At 52.8% G+C, this 22,525-nt stretch overlaps 1 protein-coding gene across 9 annotated transcripts in view; it reads right to left on the bottom strand.

Moving 5' to 3' along the window:
- The window catches only part of BIN3 (bridging integrator 3), a 50,720-nt gene that overhangs the window by 962 nt on the left and 27,233 nt on the right, over positions 1–22,525 (bottom strand). For 2 of the 9 annotated variants that reach the window (XM_069576037.1, XM_069576041.1), the window contains 8 exons: positions 22,173–22,291; positions 22,012–22,060; positions 15,640–15,680; positions 15,179–15,240; positions 12,443–12,579; positions 11,739–11,779; positions 2,502–2,643; positions 2,174–2,308 (listed from right to left, as the gene is read on the bottom strand). In XM_069576037.1, coding sequence (XP_069432138.1) covers positions 2,174–2,308; positions 2,502–2,643; positions 11,739–11,779; positions 12,443–12,579; positions 15,179–15,240; positions 15,640–15,680; positions 22,012–22,060; positions 22,173–22,186 — 621 coding nt within the window. In that variant the 5' untranslated portion in view covers positions 22,187–22,291. Of the gene's footprint in view, positions 1–2,173; positions 2,309–2,501; positions 2,644–11,738; positions 11,780–12,442; positions 12,580–15,178; positions 15,241–15,639; positions 15,681–22,011; positions 22,061–22,172; positions 22,423–22,525 lie in introns of all 9 variants that reach the window. The other 7 variants (XM_069576039.1, XM_069576036.1, XM_069576040.1 and 4 more) reach the window with 6 other exon arrangements.

Below are 22,525 nucleotides of genomic sequence, written 5' to 3'. Positions count from 1 at the left end.
ACTGCAGGACAACCACGGCCCTGAGCCCTTCAGGAACGTTTGCTGCCCATTGCCTGGGTGCAGAGGGGAGTGACAGGTCCTTGGTGAGGTGGAGGCTTGAGCTCTCCAGGCAGCTGAGGGGAGAGGGCTGGGGGGAGTGGGTAGACCCTTGGATCTTGGGGGTGGGCCTAGGGAGTCAGGCACTTGAGGGGCTACCTGCTTTATGGAAGCCAGGAGAAGCTCTTGGCCATGGGGGAGAGATCAAGGCAGCTCCCAGAGCCCTGGGACAGTCTTAGAGGTCAAGGTGAGAGGGGACACACCTTCCCAGCCCTGACCACCACCTCAGCTGCAGACCCAGGAAAGCCAAGCCAGAGACCAGGATTGTTCTGTGTCTCCTGCACAGACACCAGAGTAGGAAGGCGGCCTGCAGGAAGGACGTGGGGGCAGCAGGCTGAGGAGCGAGGACCATCAGCCGGGGGCCCCTTCTGCCTCAGCCTCCACCTCACAACCAAATGAAAGCATGGGCTTTCAAGAAAATGTTCGATACTGCTTGAGCACCCTGAAATTTTACCAGCTCCAGCTCCAAGGTGTCTCTGGGGAGGAGGAACTCTCCTTTTCCTGAGGCTTGCAGTGCTACTAGGGGCAAGGCCAGGTCACGTCGCCTTCCACACTCCCAGAGCTGGGTCTCCACTGGCTGAGGGGTAGTTGAATCAAGGTCTCCAAATCCTGTGTCACCCAAGGGGCTGGGGCCTGGGCTGGGGTGGTGAGGATGGATGGCTCCCTCCCCCAGCTCCCTGCCCCGAGCCGCACTGCGCAGGCTGAGTCACTCGGAATGCTCACTTCTGTGACTAATGACAGCAGCAGCCGCGGGAGGGGGAGGCTGGCGCTGACGAGGCAGTAAACAACCCCTCACCACCTTGCTGCCTGGTTACAGGGCGCCCAGAGCTCCCTGCCTGGGCACTTGGTTTTCCTCTTGCACACAGTGCAGGGTGGAGGGGCCGTGCTGGGGGCCTGGGAGCACGGCACAGGAGAGGGAAGGCTAGGGCCTCCTCAAACCATTGCCCTTTAGCCCAGGGAGAAGCCCCTGGAAGCAAGCCTGCATGCACCTCCAAGGGCAGGGCCACCCCCACGCACTCAGCTCTCTGCTTCACTTTCCCTGCACCCCCGGGGTTCTGGTCACTAATGTTAATCCTGCTCAGGGCTCCGGATCCCATGATTCCCATGGGTCCTGGGGTTCTCCCAAGATAGGCTGGGAGAGAGAAACCTGGCTTTTCCTCAGAGTCTGCAACTGTGGACGCTGCAAGAACGAGTGTGTCCACTAGAGGGCGCCAGACACCCAGGCCAGGAGCTGAGGAGCTGAGGTTGGAGGCGGAGGGGGACATGCTGAGCCTTTAGCTTTGTTACCTGGTGGGAAATTGGCAGAATGCTGACTACCTGCTGTCACCTTGTGGGGGGAGTGGGAGGAGGCGGCGGGGTGTCCCACATATAGAAAACCTTTTGGTTTTGGCACCTCAACCTTTTCCCGCTAACTGCCTGAAGAATGTGGGGCAGAGGAGGGCAGGAGCGACTCTGTCTTTACACCCTTGAGTGGCAGGAGGCATGGTTCCTAGGGCCACCTCAGTGCACCTCCACCCCAGCCCAGCCCGAGTGAGCCTACCTTTCCACCGAAAGTGGTGCCCCAGAGGGAGTGCTGAGCATGGTTCTCTCCAGGGTTTAGGGACCCTGCCCAGAGTTGCTAAAGGTCAAGACACTCCCTGGTCTTCCACCGAAAGGGCTAATCAGGGTCTGTAGGAAAAGGCCTCTGTTCTTGACCTGAGCCCACCAGGCAAGGTACCTGCCCATCAGGGTGAGGCACTGTAGGTGCGGCCTGGTTTCTTCCTGCCCTTGTGGTTGAGCGGGAGTGGGGAGAACTTGAGGGAAGGACTCATGGATAAGGTGGACCTTGTCCCAAGGCTAGGATTAACCACAGAGCAACAGAGAAACCAAAACAGGAATTCTAGCCAACAACCAGAGGTGCCTGGATTCCTCCCCTCAGGCAGTGCTGGGGAGGGCGGGGGTGGTGGGAGAAAGTGGCTAAGCCCACTTCAAGTGTGTGTGGTGGGGCTGGGCTGGTCCGAAGCCCACAGCCGCCTCCCCACCAAGAGAAGCAGTGCTGGGCCATCCTCCAGGGCAGGAGGGGTGGCAGCCGCCTCACCTGTGCTCTGATCAGGGACTCAAAGCTGGGCTGGAAGTAGTCCAGTCGGCTGTTGTAGAAGCGCGGCATCTCATCCAGGAGCTGCTTGTTCTTGGCCTCAAAGTCATCCCGCACTGGCCTAAGCTCTTCTCGGGCCTGGGGAGCAACACGCTGGGTGTCACGGCTCACCCAGAACCCTGACTGGGGCAAGATATGTGTGTGGGGGCGGTGGGGGGGGGGGAGGGTGGAGTTGTCAGGACATCTGGTGTCTCGGCCCCTTGGTGAAGGAGGAACTTGCCGTGTGGGACCACACGGCTTTCGGTCCACCCCCAGCACTTCCTCCTGGTACCTGGTGGAGTTTGGCCAGTACCGGTCCCGTCTTCTCCTTCTCCTCGTACTTCTCCACCTTGGCTTGGAGCCTTCTGTAGTCCTGCAAGGCCTGCTCCCGCCGTTTCACTGCCATATTGAGACTTGGGAACACACTGCCGAACCTGGGAAGACAGGCCCGTTCTTAGAGCTGCAGGCTGGCAGTTCATTGCTCATTCAGAAACACATACTGAGTGTCTATCAAGGACCAGGCTTCATTCTAGATCTTGGGGATCTTACTATGGATGAGACAGATGTGGCCCTGGCTTCAGTGGGGTACATGCTGAGAATATCACCGTGGGGTAAGGTCGGGGGAAGGAAGACAGGGCAAAGGGCCTCTCCATGGCCCCTAAGGAGACTCGGGGTCGTGAATGCAAGATGCCAAGGATGTGGCCACTGCCTTTTAGCCCCCACCTTGTAAGACTCCACACATTTCAGAGTATGGAGGAGCTGAAGACTCCTTGGAGTATTTTTTTTTTGACTTGGTACAAAATGATTCAGCTTCTATTAATTAGCATCATGCCTCTGAGAAGAAACAAAAGACAGACGAGCTAGCAGAACCAGGAGAGCTCCCTAGACAATCATGTAGGGACAGGGGTAGACAGGGCGCAGGAAGCCATTTGAGCAAATGGAGACACACCCTTCACGATTGGGCCTGGATCCAAGGGTGCTCCAGGAGCTGGGCCAAGGGCAGCCACTCTGAGGGCTGGTGTCAGAAAAGCCTGGAGATCAAGCTTCTGTCCAACATCTTCCTTTAAAAAAGTGCAAGAGCTGAGACCAGAGAGATGACATGAATTGTCTAAGGTCACAGTTAGGTAGTGCGGGCCCAGCAGAGGTTCACTCCAGGGTCCCAGCTCTCCATCTGGCACCTCCCCACCGCCTCACACTGCCATGAGGTGCAACCATGCCTGCTCCCACATCAATCAGCCATTAAAGAAGAATGAAGTGATGCCAGCTGCAGCAAGACTGATGGACCTAGAGACGACGATGCTAAATCAGACAGAGAAAGACAAGTATCATATTGTATTGTTCATACATAGACTCTAAAACACGACACGCATGAACAAAACAGAAACAGATTCGTAGACGTAGAAAACAAACTGATAGCTACCAAACAGCAAGAGCTGTCAGTCACTAAGTCGTGTCCGACTCTGCGACCCCGTGGAGTGCAGTTTACCAGGTTTCCCTGTCCTTCACTATCTCCCAGATTTTGATCAAACTCATGTCCATTGAGGAAGGGGAGGGGTAAATTAGGAGTTTGGGATTAGCCAGATACACACCGCTATATATAAAATAGATGAACAAGGATTTACTGCAAAGTAGTTGCTGTTTAGTCACTAAGTTGTGTTGGACTCTTTGCAACCCCATGGACTGACTGTAGCCTGCCAGGTTCCTTTGTCCATGGTATTCTCCAGGCAAGAATAATGGAGTGGGTTGCCACTTCCTTCTCCAGGGATCATCTGGACCCAGGGATCAAACCTGCATCTCCTGAATTGGCAGGTGGATTCTTTACCACTGAGCCACCTGGGAAGCCCTTACTGCATAGCATAGGGAACTATATTCAATATCTTGTAATAACCTATAATGGAAAACAATCTGAGGAAAACAATCTGAAAAAGAATGTTTATAAAACACACATACACACACATACATACATATATAACTGAATGGAGAATTCCCTGGTTGTCCAGTGGTTAGCACTCTGTCTGCACTCTCACTGTCAAGAACACAGGTTCAACCCCTGGTTGGGAAACTAAAATCCCACAAGCCACACGGCATAGCCAAAAAATAAAAACAAAAAACAGAATCACTCTGATGATGTACACCTGAAACTAACATAACCTTGTAAAACAACTATATTCCAATAAAACAACAACAACCTACTCCTGCCCTTTTCTACCAGTTCCACCAGAAACGCAAGAATCCGCATGTTCTGCTGTTGAAATAGCCAAACTGTCAGACCAAATGTTTGAGAAAAATGACTCAAGGAGCTCTGCCCCACCAGGACTAAAGCAACCACAGGGAAATGCTCCAGCAGCTGGTCAGAAAGAGCAGCAGCAGAGGCATGGCTGGCCACCGTAGGCACAGTCTTTGTGATGAAGGTCCTCTTTGACTGGGAAGGGCAACCTAGTCTTGAGACGAACCCAGGGCAGGACCACATCCATGCTGCGTTCTCCTCGACTAATGAGCGTGGGAGGAGGCCGGGCAAAGCCATGAGTGGGTTTTCTGGAACTGGACAGAAAAAGGGTGGTTTGAACACTAAGCCTGAGTAGCTGGTGGAGATGCCACCTCCAGCTGAGAAGATGATGGCCCAGCGGTTATTCTATGGCTGACAAGCATGAAGAGGGAGGCTCAGAAAATAGAAGTTGGGGCAGGAAAAAGACTCAGCAAATCAAGAGTGCAGTGACCTAAGAGTAGCGACCACTTCTGCCAGAGAACAGAGGACAGAAGCCTGACTGGAGCATAATGTCCCAAACAAAGCTATGGACCCAGGCAGTAAACTCGGATGAAACAAACAGGCCACTGAAGAGGACCCTTCTAACTGCCTGTGTGTCTGTAATGGGCTCACTGTGTAGCTGGAGATGCGAATGTGGGCCAGAGCAGCCACCCATCTCAGAATCCTTAGTCACGGGCCCCTGTACACTGTAATCAAACCAATACCCGAAGGACTGCTCTGCTGGGCAGAAGACTCAGGCCTACTCGGTGCTGGGCAAACTGGAGCAGATGGCCACCTCCACGACACATGGTCCCCCAGGTAGGGCTGGACACCTAGGTGGCTGAGACCCTCCAGAGAAGATGGGACTCATTTCACCTCTTTGGCCTCAGGCAGTGCTACAAGGGGGTCTCAGGTGCTAGGGGAGCCCCTGTCCTTCCACCCAAACTGGACATGGAACACCAGCAGCTGCCCTGACTCTCTCATTAGCAACACCCCTGCCTGGCATCCCCAGTGTCCCGGCCTCTGCTCCATCTCTCTGGCTGCCCGCGAGGTGGTGGGTGGGGGCAGGCACAGAGATAGGACAAGGACCAGGCAGGCAGAGAGCGGCAGACAGTTTCCTCGTCTTTGTCAAGGTGCTGTCACCTCAGCTCCTGTCCTTAGGAAGGAGGGTGCCATGATAAGGAAGCAGCGTGTGGGGGTAGATGTACAGCTCTGGACGGGCCACCATCCCACGGTCGGTCAAGCAGTTCTCACTACTCTGGCCCCGGCAGCACCTGAACCACACACAGCTCATAACCTCTCTTTCCCTGGTGGTCAACCAGGTTGTATCTCCAAGGCCAAGGTCAGATACACTTTGGAAGACTGACTCAGCATGGGAACTGGGCTAGCCTACACAGGAAGTGTGTGGAAGAGGAGATAGCAAGAATGAGCATCGACATTTTAGGAATCAGTGAATTAAAATTGGACTGGAATGGGTGAATCTAATTCAGATGACCATGACATCTACTACTGTGGGCAAGAAGCCCTTAGAAGAAATGCAGTAGCTCTCATATTCAAGCAAGAGTCCGGAATGCAGTACTTGGGTGCAATCTCAAAAACGACAGAATGATCTCTGTTTGTTTCCAAGGCTAACCATTAAATATCACAGTAATCCAAGTCTATGCCCCAATCACTAATGCTGAAGAAGCTGAAGTTGAATGGTTCTATGATGACCTATAAGACTTTCTAGAACTAACACTAAAAAGAGATGTCGTTTACATCATAGGGGACTGGAATGCAAAAATAGGAAGTCAAGAGATACCTGGAGTAACAGGCAAGTTTGGCCTTGGAGTACAGAGTGAAGCAGGGCAAAGGCTAACAGAGTTTTGCCCAGAGAACACAATGGCCAGAGCAAACACCCTCTTCCAACAACACAAGAAACGACTCTACACATGGACATCACCAGATGGTCAATACCAAAATCAGACTGATTATATTCTTTGCAGCTGAAGATGGAGCTTTATACAGTCAGCAAAACCAAGACTGGGAGCTAACTGTGGCTCACATCATGAATTCCTTATTGCAAAATTCAGACTTAAATTGAAGAAAGAAGGGAAAACCACTAGACAATTCAGGTATGACCTAAATTAAATCCATTATGATTATACAGTGGAAGTGACAAATAGATTCAAGGGATTAGATCTGATAGAGCGCCAAAGAACTATGGACAGAGGTTCATGACACTGTACAGGAGGCAGTGATCATCCCCAAGAAAAAGAAATGCAAAAAGGCAAAATGGTTGTCTGAAGAGCCCGGAGAAAAGAGGAGAAGCTAAAGGCAAAGGAGAAAAGGAAAGATATATCCGTCTGAATGCAGAGCTCCAAAGAATAGTAAGAAGAGATAAGAAAGCCTTCCTCAGCGATCAATGCAAAGAAACAGAAGAAAACAATAGGATGGGAAATCTAGAGATCTCGTCAAGAAAATTAGAGATACAAAGGGAACATTTCATGCAAAGATGGGTATGGACCTAACAGAAAGGAGAAGATATTAAGAAGAGGTGGCAAGAATACACAGAAGAACTGTACAAAAAAGATCTTCATGACCCAGATAATCATGATACTATCATTCACCTAGAGCCAGACATCCTGGAATGCAAAGTCAAAACAAAGCTAGTGGAGGTGACAGAATTCCAGTTGAGCTATTTCAAATCCTAAAAGACGATCCTGTGAAAGTGCTGCATTCCATATCCCAGCAAATTTGGAAAACTCAGCAGTGGCCACAGGACTGGAAAAGGTCAGTTTTCATTCCAATCCCAAAGAAAGGCTATGCCAAAGAATGCTCCAACTACCGCACAATTGCACTCATCTCACATGCTGGCAAAGTAATGCTCATAATTCTCCAAGCCAGGCTTCAACAGTATACATGAACTGAGAACTTACAGATGTTCAAGCTGAGTTTAGAAAAGGCAGAGGAACCAGAGATCAAATTGCCAACATCTGCTGGACCATCGAAAAAGCAAGAGAGTTCCAGAAAAACATCTACTTTTGCTTTATTGACTATGCCAAAGCCTTTGACTGTGTGGATCACTACAAACTGGGGAAAATTCTTCAAAGAGATGGGAATACCAGACCACCTGACCTGCCCCTGAGAAATCTGTATGCAGGCCAAGAAGCAACAGTTAGAACTGGACATGGAACAATGGACTGGTTCAAAATTGGGAAAGGAGTATGTAAAGGCTGTATATTGCCACCTGCTTTTTTAACTTATATGCAGAGTACATCACGAGAATCGCTGGACTGGATGAAGCACAAGCTGGAATCAAGACTGCTGGGAGAAATATCAACAACCTCAGATGTGCAGATGACACCACCCTTAATGGCAGAAAGCAAAGAGGAACTAAAGAGCCTCTTGATGAAACTGAAAGAGGAGAGTAAAAAAGCTGGCTTAAAACTCAACATTCAAAAAACGAAGGAAAAAAAAAAATGAAGATGGCATTCGGTACCATCACCTCAATGCAAACAGATGGAGAAACAATGGAAGCAATGATAGATTTCATTTTCTTGGGCTCCAAAATCACTGCAGATGGGGACTGCAGCCATGAAATTAAAAGGAATCTTGTTCCCTGGAAGAAAAGCTATGACAAACCTAGACAGCATATTAAAAAGCAGAGATATTACTTTGCTAACAAAGGTTCATCTAGTCAAAGTTATGGTTTTTCCAGTGGTCATGTATGGATGTGAGAGTTGGACTATAAAGAAAGCTGAGTGTCGAATGATCCTTCTGAACTGTGATGCTGAAGAAGACTCTTAAGAGTCCCTTGGATTGCAAGGAGATCAAACCAGTCAATCCTAAAGGAAATCAGTCCTGAATATTCATTGGAAGGACTGATGCTGAAGCTGAAACTCTAATACTTTGGCCACCTGATACAAATAACTGACTCACTGGAAAAGACCCAGATGCTGAGAAAGACTGAAGGTGGGAGGAGAAGGGGATGACAGAGGACGAGATGGTTGGATGGCATCACTGACTCAGTGGACTTGAGTTTGAGCAAGCTCTGGGAGTCGGTGATAGACAGGGAAGGCTGGAGTGCTGCAGTCCATGGGGCTGCAAAGAGTTGGATGCAACTGAGTGACTGAACTGAACTGAACACAGGAAGTAGGAATCCAACCCTAGGTTGGGCAGGTCCTGAGCTGAGGCAGGGAGAAATGGATCCAGGGCAGATTTCCAGGCAACCTCAGGGGATGAGTGTGCTCACAGGAGGCTAGCTTCAGCTTCGTGGGAGCAAGACCACTTGTCCTCTTGTGGGGAGCAGCAGCAGCTCTGTGAGACCCTCTAGGAAAATGGTCTCTTCAACTACACTAACTCCTGTCTCCCATCAGAGCACCCCACAGTCAAACCAGAGGCCGAGGAGGGCTGCTGCGCTCACTCTGTTTGCCACCGAGGATCATGAACCACTTACTACCTGTGTGGCTTTGGGCCCTGGACTTCAGGACCCCCTAGGGGCTGGGGTTATGCCCTTCCCATATGCAAGCAGGGAAACTGAGGTGGGGCAGGGGAGGTCAGGCAGTGTAATCCGAAGTAGCTGACGAAGGGTGGGGGTGATCAGGACTCTATAATCCCTGGCTCCTGTCACTGTCTCACTGAAGCCCCCCCTCATTTTCTCCTCAGAAGTTACAGAAAGAACTCTGTCAGCTCCACGTACTAGAGAGTATAAATACCACAGTGCTGACCCCGCTCCTCGTCTAGGGTGTATAAATGCCGCCTCTACCTTCACGTCGGGGCAGGGACATGGGAGGGAGGTTAGGACAAGCACAGGCTAGTCCCCAGGGCCTGGGCCCCTCCAAGACATGGCCCTGGGACCCTACAGGGCACCTTCGGAATTGATCTGACAAGGACAGGCAGCTCAGCTTTCCCTGGGGACCGAGTTTGCACTGTGACTGGGTGGCCATGAAGAAGCAAGGCTGAGGGCTCAGAACATCTCTGCTCAGTGCCGGGAGTCCCCTGAAAATTACTGGTGAGGGGGACACGGGGTCCCTGGTCCAGGACCCCAGGAGTGTCTCTGCCCTCCATGCACAGTGACTCCAGCCCATGACAGCTCCTTCACCCACTCAGGGAGGTGATGATGGGCTTGGTCATGTCGAGAGTTTAGCCCTGCTCCCCTTCCACAGACAGGAGACAAGCCTGGCCTGTCCACGGCTCTTCCTGCTCCACTGCACTGCCCTGCCTTGGCAGTTGTCACTCTGGACCATTTTTTGGGAATGCCACAGGGCTTCCTCACTACATCCCAAGCTCCTAAAGACTGAATCACATCTACCCACGGAGAAGCGAGAGCAAGGCTGGGCCTACCCCGGGCGCTTGCTGAAGCTCTGTCCATTTCTTGCCCATCCTGAGTGGGGAACAGCAAATGCCTCCCGGGGTACGCACTGGGTGAAGAGGCAGCGGGAGGTGGAGGGAAGGGAGGCCGGCTGGGAGGTGGGCTGGGAGCAGCCGGCCCTGGTGGGGAATGCCTGCCATTCCTCAATCTGTGCCCACACAGCCGGGATCTTCCACCCACCAGGAAAGGGAAATTGAAAGCATCCCCATCCGACCATGTGAACGTGGCCCAGAGACTGGGATTAGAGGCCAAGCCCCCCAGGGGAGGCTGGGGGCGGTGGGGAGGCCATGTGGCAATGTTCCTCATCAGAGGACAGGAAAGCTGCAGTTTCCTGTTTCCGGTACTGGGGTCCCCGGGAGCTTCTCGCCTGACAAGAGGCGGCAACAGGCAGTGCCGGGTTTACGTGGTTGGAGGGGATCGCATGTCGGCCACGGGATGCATAGAAGCCAGGCAGGCAGGCAGGCAGGCCAGGGGGCTCAGGCAGAGGTCAACGGATCTGCTGCGGAGATAGTGGCCGCCCCCTCGACCGGCCACTCACCCACCTTCCTGGCAGGTGGTGGGCTGCTGGAGTGGTGGGAAGCAGCCGGGATCTCTCTCCAGTTGGCTCTAGAAGCCAGGCATCGAATTTCAAGGCCGCCTCGGTGGTGGTGAAATTGAGGCGGGAGTCAGTCCCCCAGTTCTCCAGGCTGGTGTCCCCTGCCTCACCCTGCCAGCCTGGGTGTCCACAGCAGCCTCCATGACAGCCCCCGGGACCCCAGTGGGCAGGATCTGCTCGGCCCGAGGTCCTTCCCACCCAGCTCCGAACCCTCACACCTGGAGACTGACTCAGAGAGCCATCAGCAGTGGAGCTCTGATACCTCCCTCCTGAACTGCTTCCCTCCAGCACCCAGCTCCTTGGGTGACCCTGCCACCTAGGCGCGGGCAGGGGCTGGGGGCAGGGGCCCAGGGCAGGAGTGGGGAGAAATCCCTACAGGCCAAGGTCCGCCTCCCTCCGTGGCTGAGCCTCTAGACGGCCTGGCTTAGAAGGAGCTCTCCCTAATCCCACCCCTTGGACCCGAACAGGGAACAAGAGCTCAACAACCCCAACGCCAGGGGTTGGAGGATCAAAAACCTGCGCTCTTCATCTCCCTCCGGGCCCTGATCCAGGCCTAATGGTAATTAGCGCAGCCTCATTACCCAGCCCTGGTGAGGCAACTGCCAGGGACCACCACGGAAGAGGTAATAAAGAGCAGCTGCTGGGCTGGCGCGGGAGCCTTTCTAGGTCAGAGCTGGGCTGGGAGAGGCCAGGGAGGAAGATGAAGTGATTCGGGAGCTTCAAGGCGATGTTCCTGCCTGTCCTCCCCACCGCCGTCCCACTCCCCCCACCTTAGGGGACCCAGGGAATAGGCCCGTCTGATCGCTGACCAGAGCCTGCCAGACTGAAGTTCAGCCTCACAGAAGAATTTCTGACCCTGACAGGTCACGAGTTGGGGGACCTTCCCAGGCGGCTGTGCCCCTCCCTGTGTGTGGCCACCCCCACATTTTAAAAGCCGGGTGCTGCAGGCAGCTGCTCTCCCAGCCCGGGTGAGATGAAAGGCCTCGCTCATCTCCGCTGAGGGCTGGCCAAGATCTCTGCTAGCTTAACCCCACAAGCTCTGGTCCATCAGGAACAAAGGGACAACAACGTGGAAAGACTGCGGGGATGCCAGCCGGCTGCTGTGGAGGGTCAGGTGGGCCCTGTCGTCACTGAGCACTCCTGGCCAGGTGGGGTGCTCTGGAGCCACCCCGAGTGTCAACCCCAAGGCAAGCCACCAGTGTCCCCTGGAACTTCCTGTCTGCCCAGTGACTCTGGGGACAGGTTAACAGAAATGATATTCAGTTCCCAAGTGGCTGGCTGAACTACCTTTTCAGTACATGCCCTGAGGGCCATGGACCCCACGGCTTTTACTCACTTTTTTAAGGGTTCAATCACAGTCTTCTGTATCTGGTTCACCTGTTGAAAGAAAAACCAGATGGCGTCAAGACTTGGGGGAGGCCAGTCTTCCCCACAGGGGAGAAGAGAAAGGAAACGGGCCTGACAGGGGTACCCTGAGAGCTCCCAGCAGGGAGGGGCACCCCTAACTGCTGAAGGAGCGAGGCAGAGACGACGAGCAGGCAGCCTGGAGGGCGACCAGAGGCACTGGTCTTGTCCCACGGCAGTTCTCATCCTGTGGACCAGGGTCTGGAAGGCCAAATGTGGCCGTGTCTGGTGAGGAGGCTGGGTGGCTAGCCACAGTGAATCTGAGGGGATATGGGTGCAGGTGGGCGGAGCTGGCCTGAATCTCCTTTGTGGCCTCACGGTGAGTGACGTGAGCTCACGGGAGCCATGGCAAGCACCCACTGCAGGGGCACAGTGGCCAGGAGAGCTCACAGGGCTGGGACACTGAGGCACCCAGAGAGAAGACTGAGCCTCTGCAAAGACTCCATGCAGCACTTCTCCCAGAGAGAAGCCTTGAGAAGGGGGAAGACCAACACCTCAGCCACCCTGGAAATTCCCTGGTGGTCCAGTGCTTAAAGACTGCACTTCCACTGAAGGGGGAACAGGTTCGATTCCTGGTTGGGGAACTAAGATTCCTCCGGCTGTGGAATGTGGGGGGTGGGCAGAGACCCCAGTCACCTTTTCCTGGTTGAAGGCATCCATCCGCTTCATGGCCGTGTCCAGGGCGGTCACCATGTTCAGAAAGTCCTGGTCTTGCTCGCAGAGGGGGTTGGAGAGCAAGTCCAAGGATATCTTCACAGCGGATTTAGACATGGCTTTTTAAGAGAACAAAGTTCAGTGAACTGACGACAGGACAGGCTTCAAGGTCTTCTCTGCAGGCTCCCTGTCCTTCCTGGGCCCAGAGTCTTGCACCTGGATGACCTCTACCCACGGCCACAGGCCGTCAAAACCACAGTTACCCCAGAGGCACCAGGCACTGGCCTCATGGTACATAACATGCATGCCTGACGCTGCTAACGTTCATCGGATGCTGCTTGTGGGAATTCTTCTGAGCAGATTTACCTGCTGCAATGACCTATTTTCCAAACTCTAGATTCTAACAGAATCATTTGGATGGGAAGCTGTAAGGAATACATATTTCTAGCTCTAAAGATTTATTTCAGTAAGCCTGGAATCCAGGAATATGTGTTTGAAAAAATCTCAAAGCAGTCTGGATGTGAGGCTTGTTTGGGGCTCCCTCATGGAAACAGTAACATAGTATCTACATCAGGGAAGCAAACTTACTGTACAGGGCTACAGACAAGATTTTAGACTTACAACAACTCAACTCTGCCACAGATGATACCCAAAGAATGGGTGTGGCTATGTTCCAATAAAACTTTATTGACAAAACTTGGCAGGCTTTGGTGTGGCGAGGCAACCTGTCGGCAGTGTTGGAGTTCTTGGCTCTATAGACTTTTTCAGGCCTTTATTACCGGCAAACAAAATCCCAGAGGGGCCAGAAAGGCTGGAGAACGGCCTTGTTTGCCCTGTAGCGCCTGTACCAGTTTCAGGGGCTCAGGGGAAAACAAATCTTTGAACTATTTCTTACTATTTTATGTCATAACATTAAAGATGTTGTCAATTGTAAGACATGCCATTACTGTATAAGCCATTAAGGAAAAAAAAATGCTGCCAATTAAACCAAAGCACGCTATTGTAATAAGCACCTTGATTTCTCTTGACTCTGGGAGTGTGCCACAGATCCCCTCAGCCGAAGGGCAAAATATGAGAGATGACTGGAAATGTAAACCTCCCAGAGATGTTGACCCAATGGAGGGAAAAACCCTCTTAAAAAAAAAAAAAAGTAAAGTAACTTTGTAGGTTTAGGCACAAACTCATATGCACGTTGACTAGATCATGAAATGGCTGCAGACAACATCACTAAAAGATGAAAAAACCTGGACAAATCTAAAAATGTTTTTGGAAAATTTCTTCTGCCTTTTTTTTTTAATAGTTGAGGAGAAAACCCCCAAAAGGCAAAGGTCAGGTGGGAAGACTTTCTTCTTAATTTTCCTTTCCTTTCCTACAGGTGCCACATCTTCATGTGATGTCTCTTTGCCAGAACCACCTGAAGTGAATGAAAAGCGAGGATCTGCAGGGTGGCAACTGGGTTGAACTCCACTCTGGTATGACTGGCCTGCACGAACAGAGGGCCCCCCACGCTCCGCTGGAGCAGCTCACAGCCCCCACCCTAGCTCTGCAGGGTCAGAGGAGGGGCATGGCCAGACCAGTACAAACCAAGAGGCTTGGTGGGCTTTGTACCTTGGTCAGCTTGAGGTCTCGGACCCCACGTGAGTCTCTAGGGCCTTAACACAACCCGGGAGTGCCAGGGTTGATGAGGACCCAGCGGGGACTGGTCACGCCTCCTCGATCTTGTTTAGGACCCACAGCTTCGGACATGAGATCCTGTCTAGGCACCAGCTCAGGGGTTTCCAAGACCAGGAAAGGCATTATCTGATTCCCCCCGATTGTCTGGAGTAGTTTTCAAAGTGGGGTCCCTGGACCAGCAGAATCAGTGCTGCCTGGGAATTGGCTAGAAACACAAATTTTCAGGCCTTGCCCAGACCTGATGACTCAGAGCCTGGGGGTGGGCCGGGCCATCCGCACTACAGCGGGCACTCACTGCCTCTGACGCACCAGCTGCCAGGGTGTGAGGCTGCCTGGACTGGGGGACGCAGGCTTTGTGATGGGTGAGGGCACCACTGTGTCAGGAGGGCTTTCTCTGCCCAGACTCCACTTCTGACTTGGGGTGGAAGAGGTCAGGAATCTGAGGCCCCAGAGGCTGGCCGTTTATCCTGGTTTATTTGTTAAAAACCTGTGCTCTCTACAGTCAGAATCCACCTCACGGATTACTGATGTTCTGTTCCTTCCATTCACATTCTGAGGAGTATGGGGAAGCAGGAGGGAAAGGAAGCCCAGGCCGCAGCATCTCCTCCTGGGAAGACAGTAGGAGCCAACAAAGAAAGATGGGCTCCAGGTGACTCGGAACTAACCCCTACAAAACAGATAATAGATGGACTCAAACTCAGACCTGTGGCTTGCTATACAGTGTGGAGACACCGGGAGTCAGGAGAGTGGGGGAGGTCACGGCCAGAACCTCCCTTCCCTTGGATGAGCTCTGGCAGGAGGCTCTGGGGCACAGACCCCAGAAGCTGGCCTCCACCTGTCGCTGGTGGTGGCTGCTGTTCCAGGGAAAGCAGAGAGCAGCAGCCTGCTAAGTGAAACGGGGCCTTGTGCCACTTCTCAGGGACATCTGCGGGGCGACTGCTAAGTGCACCTTCTTCAAAGCCAGCCCTACAGGGACTGAGTGAGGAGGGCGACCATCTCTGCCCTTCTCCCCTCCAGGCTGAGTGCGGGGGAAGGGTCACCTACCCAGGTCGGCGTCTGTGCTCTTCCTCATGTCCTTCTGCAGCCTCTTGGTCTGCTCCTCCAGCCTGCAAGGCAGCAGTATGGGCCTGGAACTTGGCATCGCCTGGCTGCCTCTGCCCCTGTTCGCCCACCCATCTGAGCTGCACCCTATGTGGGACTCAGGGCTCCTGCCAGGAGGAGGAGGAGGAGCCTCGCTCTGCTAGGATGTTCCTACTGACCGAAGGGCCACTACAAGCTTGGCACGAGGCCACACACCCAAAGGCTACGAGATAATGACTATTAGGCGGCCACCACTCGGCAGAATTTCTGGCCAGTGGTGGATTGAGCTGCCCTGGCTCCTGGGGTGCCGACAGGATGGATGGTCAGTGGATGAGGTGATGTGGGAAGTGAGACTGGGCAGGAGAGTCTTTCCTTTCCCGAGCAGAACCCCCTTCCCGCCCACCCTTCTCGGGGCTGACACTCACTGCTGGAGTTTTCCATACTCTCGTTCAAAGTCTCTCTCCACCTGAAAAGGAAGTGATAACTCAATCACTGGAAGACTGACAGCACGTTGGAAAAAACCTGCCACCTACGAAACTCCCGGCCCGCCCTCCCAGCCACCCTTTCTGCAGAAAACAATGCCATCCAGTCCACACAAGCACCGCTCACGACACAGGAGCCTTGTGTTCCCAAATTAATTGTTTGATTTAGGGTGAAGGCCTCCCTTCCCAGACGGGCCAGCCAGGCAGGTACCAGCGGATCTCAGCTCTGTCTGACCCCGCAGGGAGTGAGGCTGGGCTGTGCTCCCTACACCCCTCCCCTCCCCTCCTCTCCCCATGGCTGGGGGAGCAGGTAAGGGGCTCAGAGTGTGACAAAAACTCCTCACCCAGGCTTGGCGGAAAGCAGGCGGGAACCAGTCCCCTCCCAACTCAGTTTCCTCACAAGTCCCAAGCCTGAGCGGTTCAGGTGGATCGTGAAAGACACAGGATCACCGCTCTGTGCGCTGGGATACTTATGCCCATCACAAATATCATCATTGACTCAGCAAGGCTATCTAAACTCTGGATGAGTTACCAGGTTTCCTCGATATTTAAACTGAGTGGGTGTGTGCCTGGACCCCAATTCCTTGGCTGACACGGCAGGTGAAGTGAGGAAAGTCACCGCACTTCTAGAGCCTGAATCTCCCCATCGGTCATGCAGGGCCCAGGCAGTGGTCTCAGCAGAGTGGCCAGTGGAGTCCCACAGGAGGACTGAGCCTTGCCTCTGCTTCGTCCTCTCCCAAGGAGGCCTAATTGTTCCCCGCACGTTTCCCGAGCCGGCTTTTCCTCCATCAGTCACATGGCAGGCAGGTGTGCTGAGGGCCCTCAACACACTGAGGTCCCTGGGACAGAGGGGTGTCGGCTGATCAAGGTCACACCACTACTGAGCAGGACGCCTAGGGTTTGAATACGGACAAGGCAGCCCGGCTCTCAGCTCTGTGCCCTTAACTGTCATGCTACCAAAGTGGGGAAAGCCCCAGCTGATGAACTGAGGCCATGACCTCCGAGAGGGCCTTCCTGGCTGCCACCCAGAGACTCCTGCTAGGGAGAGCCCTAAATCCTGTCACTGGACATACAGGTTATAGGTAAGGCACGCAAATCTGTAGTTATCATCAAAGACTCATGTGCTGTTCCCTCACACTGGCCTCACGTTCCACATCTGGATGGAGGTAAATTCAACACAGTCACAGACTGGCAGAACATTATCCAGGCCAAGGATTTCATGTGATAAGTGAGGAGCATGCTGCCAGAGGGAGTGATTTACTTCAGGACCCAGGCCTAATTTGTGGGATAGCAGGGCTAGAATGCAGACTGCTAGCTCAGGTCTTTAAAAAAAAAAAAAAAAAGAAGAAGAAGAAGAAAGAAAGAAAGAAAAACTACATTCACAGGATTTTCCTGGTGGTCCTGTGGCTAAGACTATGAACTCCCAATGCAGAGGGCCCAGGTTCAATCCCTGGTCGGGGAACTAAGACCCCATAAGCCACTTGGCACAAACAAAAAAAAAAACCCAAACAAACTCCCCAAACAAACAAAAAACCTCATCACTGGTGCCCCAGAAGAGTCTTCATGTCTTACAGGCATTTTTTGACCAAAAAGATGTAATTGAAATGAAGGTCATGGCTGGAGATTGCTCTCCTGAAGATCAAGAGCAGACAGAAGGGGCCCTGGGAGGTGGCGGGGGGTGGGAGTGGGGGAAAGGGGAAAGGAGGCGAAAGCCTGGCTTGCAGCATGCTCTTGTGCAATCCCCAGGGTGCTGTGCGGGGTGTCAGGGAACTTGGTCTCCCTGGGTGCCACTGCTGGTCCTTGCATGTAGAAGGGCTGTAGGTTTCCAACTGGCTCAGGAGAAACTTGGGGATCTTACGCTGGAAGCAGAGAGGTGCGTTGGGTGGGAACTCGGGCTCTTGCTCTACACACTGGCGGCCTAAGAGAAGGTCAAGGATGCTTCACCTCCTGTCTCTGGTAGCCGCCTGGGGCTACTTTCACAGCTCACTGTTCTGGAGGTCTCTGGTCCCCTGGGGAAAGATCTGAGAGGCACAGCACCCGGATTCTAGACTCTCAGACGATGGCTTAGGGGATCAAGGGACACACTGAAGTCTCGTTCCAAGGTGTATCCGTGCTGAGGAAAGGAGCCAAACACAAAAGATTTGAACATCTTTGGACACCCAATGGCTTTGCCAAAAAGGCAACTGGACCCCAGTCAACAATGCAAGTGTAAACACATGTGTGCGACCGTCGGCGGGTCAGGTCTGGCTGGTGAGGTCAGCGCTGGGAGGATCAAGCACTGAGACCGCCTCGGCATTCATGGAGGCTCGGGGTGGCCAGAAGCGCCGAGCGGCTCATGGCTCATCTCCAGGGCCTGGGCCAGACTGCCGCATGGTAGGAGCTCTGTGGTTGTTAAGTGAGTATGGGGCAGAATTTCTGCCCATTCACACGCATGGGGAAGACAGGGAGGCCCATGGGCAGGGCCAGGCGCTCATCCTGGGGCTATAAGCTGAGGTGAGGAAACAGGAACCCTGGGCCAGCTGAGAAACTCCCCTTCCAGGAAGCAGCCTCTCTCAGATTTGTTACAAAGGGTCCCTTCACTTTGTATGTGGAAACAGTTCTCAAGGGAAGGATCAACCTGCTGTGACTTCCATCTACTCTGACCTTCCGGAATGCCCGCCTGCCTGGCTGGGACGCTGGGCATATGCGAGACCCAGGGAAAGCCTTGCTTTAACGGCCAAAGTCTGGGACATCCTTGGTGGTCCAGTGGCTAAGACTCCACGTTCCAGATGCGGGAGGTCTGGGTTCAATCCCTGGTCAGGGAACTAAGATCTCATATGCTGCAACAAAGACCTGGTGTGGCCAAATAAGAAAAAAAAAAAAGACGTCTTCCATCTTCCTGGCTATAGAGGGAGGTACAGTTTCTCTTCTGCACCATGACACTCCAGCTCCTTGATGGGCTGGGGCAGTGGGAGAAGACTAAGCAGCAGCTGAGGACTAGGAGGTGGGCGAGTGCCCATCCTTCCATTTCTGTCCCAGGGGTCAGCCCCTGCAGAGAACACACCCTCCCAGCCAAAGCTTTGACAATCCTGGGGTTTGTGTTAATAACCTGGGCACAGGAGAATGGGGAGGGCAAATGCACAATGCTTTCTTTGTGTCTGATGCTTGGGTGCCTCAAGCCAAGAAAACTCCTGGAACTCCCTGAAGATAACATGAGCACTTCTTCCCATGACAAGGGTGCCGCGACTTCCAATAACCCAGGCAGCCACATCTGTTCCCTCCCCAAGAGGGCCTGGAAAAACAGAGTGCGTCACCCGAGTTTGAGGGCAGCTGCCAGAGATGCTGAGACAACTGCACGGCTTGGGCCTGTGTGGGGGCCAGGAGGGGGCTGGTGAGGTGGAGGGAGACTCCAAAGAAGCAGGGTCTTGCTCCACAGATTCAGTGCCTCTAGGGAGTCGAGGAAGCAAAGGCCTCTATTCCAAGCCATGAGTTGGCTCTGATTTCCTCTTGAGAAACTGAAGGCCCAGGTGACTGGACCGGTTGGTTGCAGTGGGGAATCCAGCTGTTTGGGACAGGCTGGGTCCTTGGTGGTTTATGCAGTCACGTCAGCTATCATCTCACTATGTAGTGAGTACTTGCTGAGAGCTCACTACCTGTCAGGTACTGTGTTAAGTGCTTCATCTGCTCCTCCTGTGAGATACATCACACATCAATGACATAGGAGCTAGTAACATCCTCACTTCACCAAAGAGAAAATGAAGGATCAGAAGGGCTTCCTTGGTAGTCCAGTGGTTAAAACTCCGAACTTTCAATGCAGGAAGGGGGTGGGGTTTGATCCCTGGTTGGGGAACTAAGACCTCATATGCAGCAGGGTGGCTTGACCAAAAAAAAAAAAAAAAAAAAAAAAACCACACAGAAACCCCCTGAAACGAAGGCTCAGAGAGGGTAAGGAACTTGCTGAGGCTCACAGGCAGCATGTGGCAGGGCCAGGACGGGAATCCAGACAGAGAAGCTTACAAATCCACTCAGTGCTACCCAGTCTGTCTGGAGGAGCTGATGCCAGGAGTGACAGGACTACAACTCTGTCCCAAACACGACGGACTCTAGGATGGGAAGAGGGAGGCCTTGGGCCCATCCACAGGCACTGAGTCTGCCATTTGCCCTTCCTCTGGGGAGTCCTGGCCATTCCCCCAAACAGAAGATCGAGAGACTTTCCAACAGCGAAGTCTGCCAAGGAAGCTAGAAACTGCATTCTCGTCTATACTTTTTCATGGAGAACAAAGCCTATTTTGATAAAGGCTGGGATGTTAGGAGACATTTTTGTTTCTTTGCTTGTTTTTTGGTAGTGAGTGCTGGGAATAAAAGACCCTTCTCGAAACCACTTCCCTTTCAGATCTGCCCTGGATTAAACTCTGGAGACTCAAAGCCACACCTTCCCACTTCCTGTGGCCAGCTGCAGCACGCCCAGATTCTCTGCGCCTCAGCCTCCACAGCTGCTCAGCCTCTGCATGGGAGGTAAGCTCTGAGTCTGTCCCTGGCCTGCCTTTGCTTGAAAAACAGGAGGGATCTTTTAATGCAGGCCCATTTCCTCCTAAGTGACCTGATGGTGGATTTCCAAAGATGAAGCCAGTGTTCAGATGTGCTCAGAACTTCCCTCGCCACCAAACCCAGTCCTGAGTCTTGCTGCTGCTGCTAAATCGCTTCAGTCGTGGCTGACTCTGTGCGACCTCATGGACTGCAGCCTACCAGGCTTCTCCGTCTATGGGATTCTCCAGGCAAGAGTATTGGAGTAGGGTGCCATTGCTTTCTCTGGTCCTGAGTTCTGAGCCAAGGTTATTCAGACAAGAACTGCCAGTGGCTCGGAAGACAGTGCAGAGCCTCCAGCAGGCTGACAAGTGCTAGGCTTACAGTTATGGTCTCCCACATTAGACCCTTATGAGTCTTACTCAGATTTGTGAGTGAGGGGTTGAAGAGGCCATTCCTGACTAGAATTTCAAAATCTCAGGTCTTCACAGTCCAAGTGAGAACGTACAAAGCAATGGCAAGGGTCCTGAACACGAGTCCTAATTCCAGCTCTGTCAGAATTAGGTTTAAGACCTTAGAAAGTCACCACAACTCTACGGCCACTGGTCTCCTTCTCAGGAAAACTGGAGGCTGGACTGGACAATCTCTAAGGGCACGGCATGTGGGATCTCAGTTCCCTGACCAGGGACTGAACCTGTGCCCCCTGCAGTGGAGGCAGAGTCCCAGTCACTGGACTGCCAGAGAAGTCACACAGTTCCAACTTCCTGAGAATCGAGATTCTCCTCCTCTTCGGTTGGGATGATAAAACGGGGGTAAAAACTGTGAGCTTACAAGAGGGTTGTTGTCGATGAGTCACTAAGTCATGTATGACTCTTTGAGAGCCCATGGACTGTAGCAAGTCAGGCTTCCCTGTCCTTCTCTATCTCCCAGCGTTTACTCAAACTCATGTCCACTCAGTCAATGATGCCATCCAACCATCTCATCCACTGCTGTCCCTTTCTTCTCCTGCCCTCAGTCTTTCCCAGCATCAGGGTCTTTTCTAATGATCTGGCTCTTCATATTAGGTGGCCAGAGTATTGGAGCTTCAGCATCAATCCTTCTAATGAATATTCAGGGTTGATTTCCTTTAGGATTTACTGGTTTGATCTCCCTGCCATCCAATGGACTCAAGAATCTTCTCCAGCACCACAGTTCAAAAGCATTAATTCTTCAGTGCTCAGCATTCTTCATGGTTCAAGTCTCACACCCGAACATGACTACTGGAAAAACCATAGCTTTGACTATATGGACCTTTGTCAGCAAAATGATGTCTCTGCTTTTTCATAGGAGGGTAGGAGTCAATCATGCCCTTCCTCTGAGTGGCTCTGGGTCCTGCCTAGGAATGAATGTAGCAGCAGAGAGAAGGGGACCTGGGCATCCCAGGAAGGCTCCCTGGGATGTTATGCAGCTTGAGGAGGCCGGAGATATAGGTCTGGGGCACATCCCTGCTGAGTTTCATGAATGCTTTTAGTAAAGTGCAGATTGTCACAGCCAGACCCCTGTGACAGGCTGCTCAGAAGCAGCGTGTCTGTCACCTTGTGACCCACGCTTGCCACTTCCCTAAGGAGGGGGAGGGGCCCAGGCTGACCTGAGAGAATAAAGTGTCCTGGGACAGGAGGGCCCTGCAAGCCCCCACCTACTAGAGACCCTAGAGTGACGCGACTGGGAGTAATCAGACCGGCTCTGCTTCTCCATCCCATGACCCGCTGAGTCAAAGCTCCGGTTCTATACAAAGGCCACATGCGTCTTGGAGTCAAAGAACTGGTTACTCACTGTTTTGGGGACAATCTGTTTCTTGGGCTGCCCAATCTTGAAAGGAATCCTGTGAGAGAGACAGAGAGAGATGAAGAGGGAGGTTAGGAGAAATGGGGAAGGACGTGGCTGAAAAGATTCAATGAGGTACGGCCACTTCTCCTCTGGAAGGGGTGCCTCACCTTAGGGTACTCATACCACATGACTTGGGTCGAGGACCATCAGCAGCCAGGCAGCAGTGGTCCTCCACGGACACGCAGATGGAGATGCCCTGAGCACTACTGTCTGTTGTTTAAACACACTGCAAAGGTGAAGCCAGGAAAGGCGAGACACTGTACTAGCAACAGTCACTACAAAGCTTGCATCTTGGGGAGTGGCTAGGGCAGAGACGTCACATGCTCACCTGGACAGTTCTCATCCTTGAAAACATGCCTTTAAAAAACCACCACAAAACCCACTATCATCTCCCCCCAAATAAATAAATACATAGAAGAAAACAAAAAACCCACTCTCATCTGTCCCTATTTTTCTAGAG

This window comes from Ovis canadensis, chromosome 2 (assembly GCF_042477335.2).
Source record: "Ovis canadensis isolate MfBH-ARS-UI-01 breed Bighorn chromosome 2, ARS-UI_OviCan_v2, whole genome shotgun sequence".
NCBI classification, from domain to species: Eukaryota; Metazoa; Chordata; class Mammalia; order Artiodactyla; family Bovidae; genus Ovis; species Ovis canadensis.
Note: the sequence above shows the minus strand (reverse complement) of the source record. Positions and strands in the feature narration are given on the sequence as shown.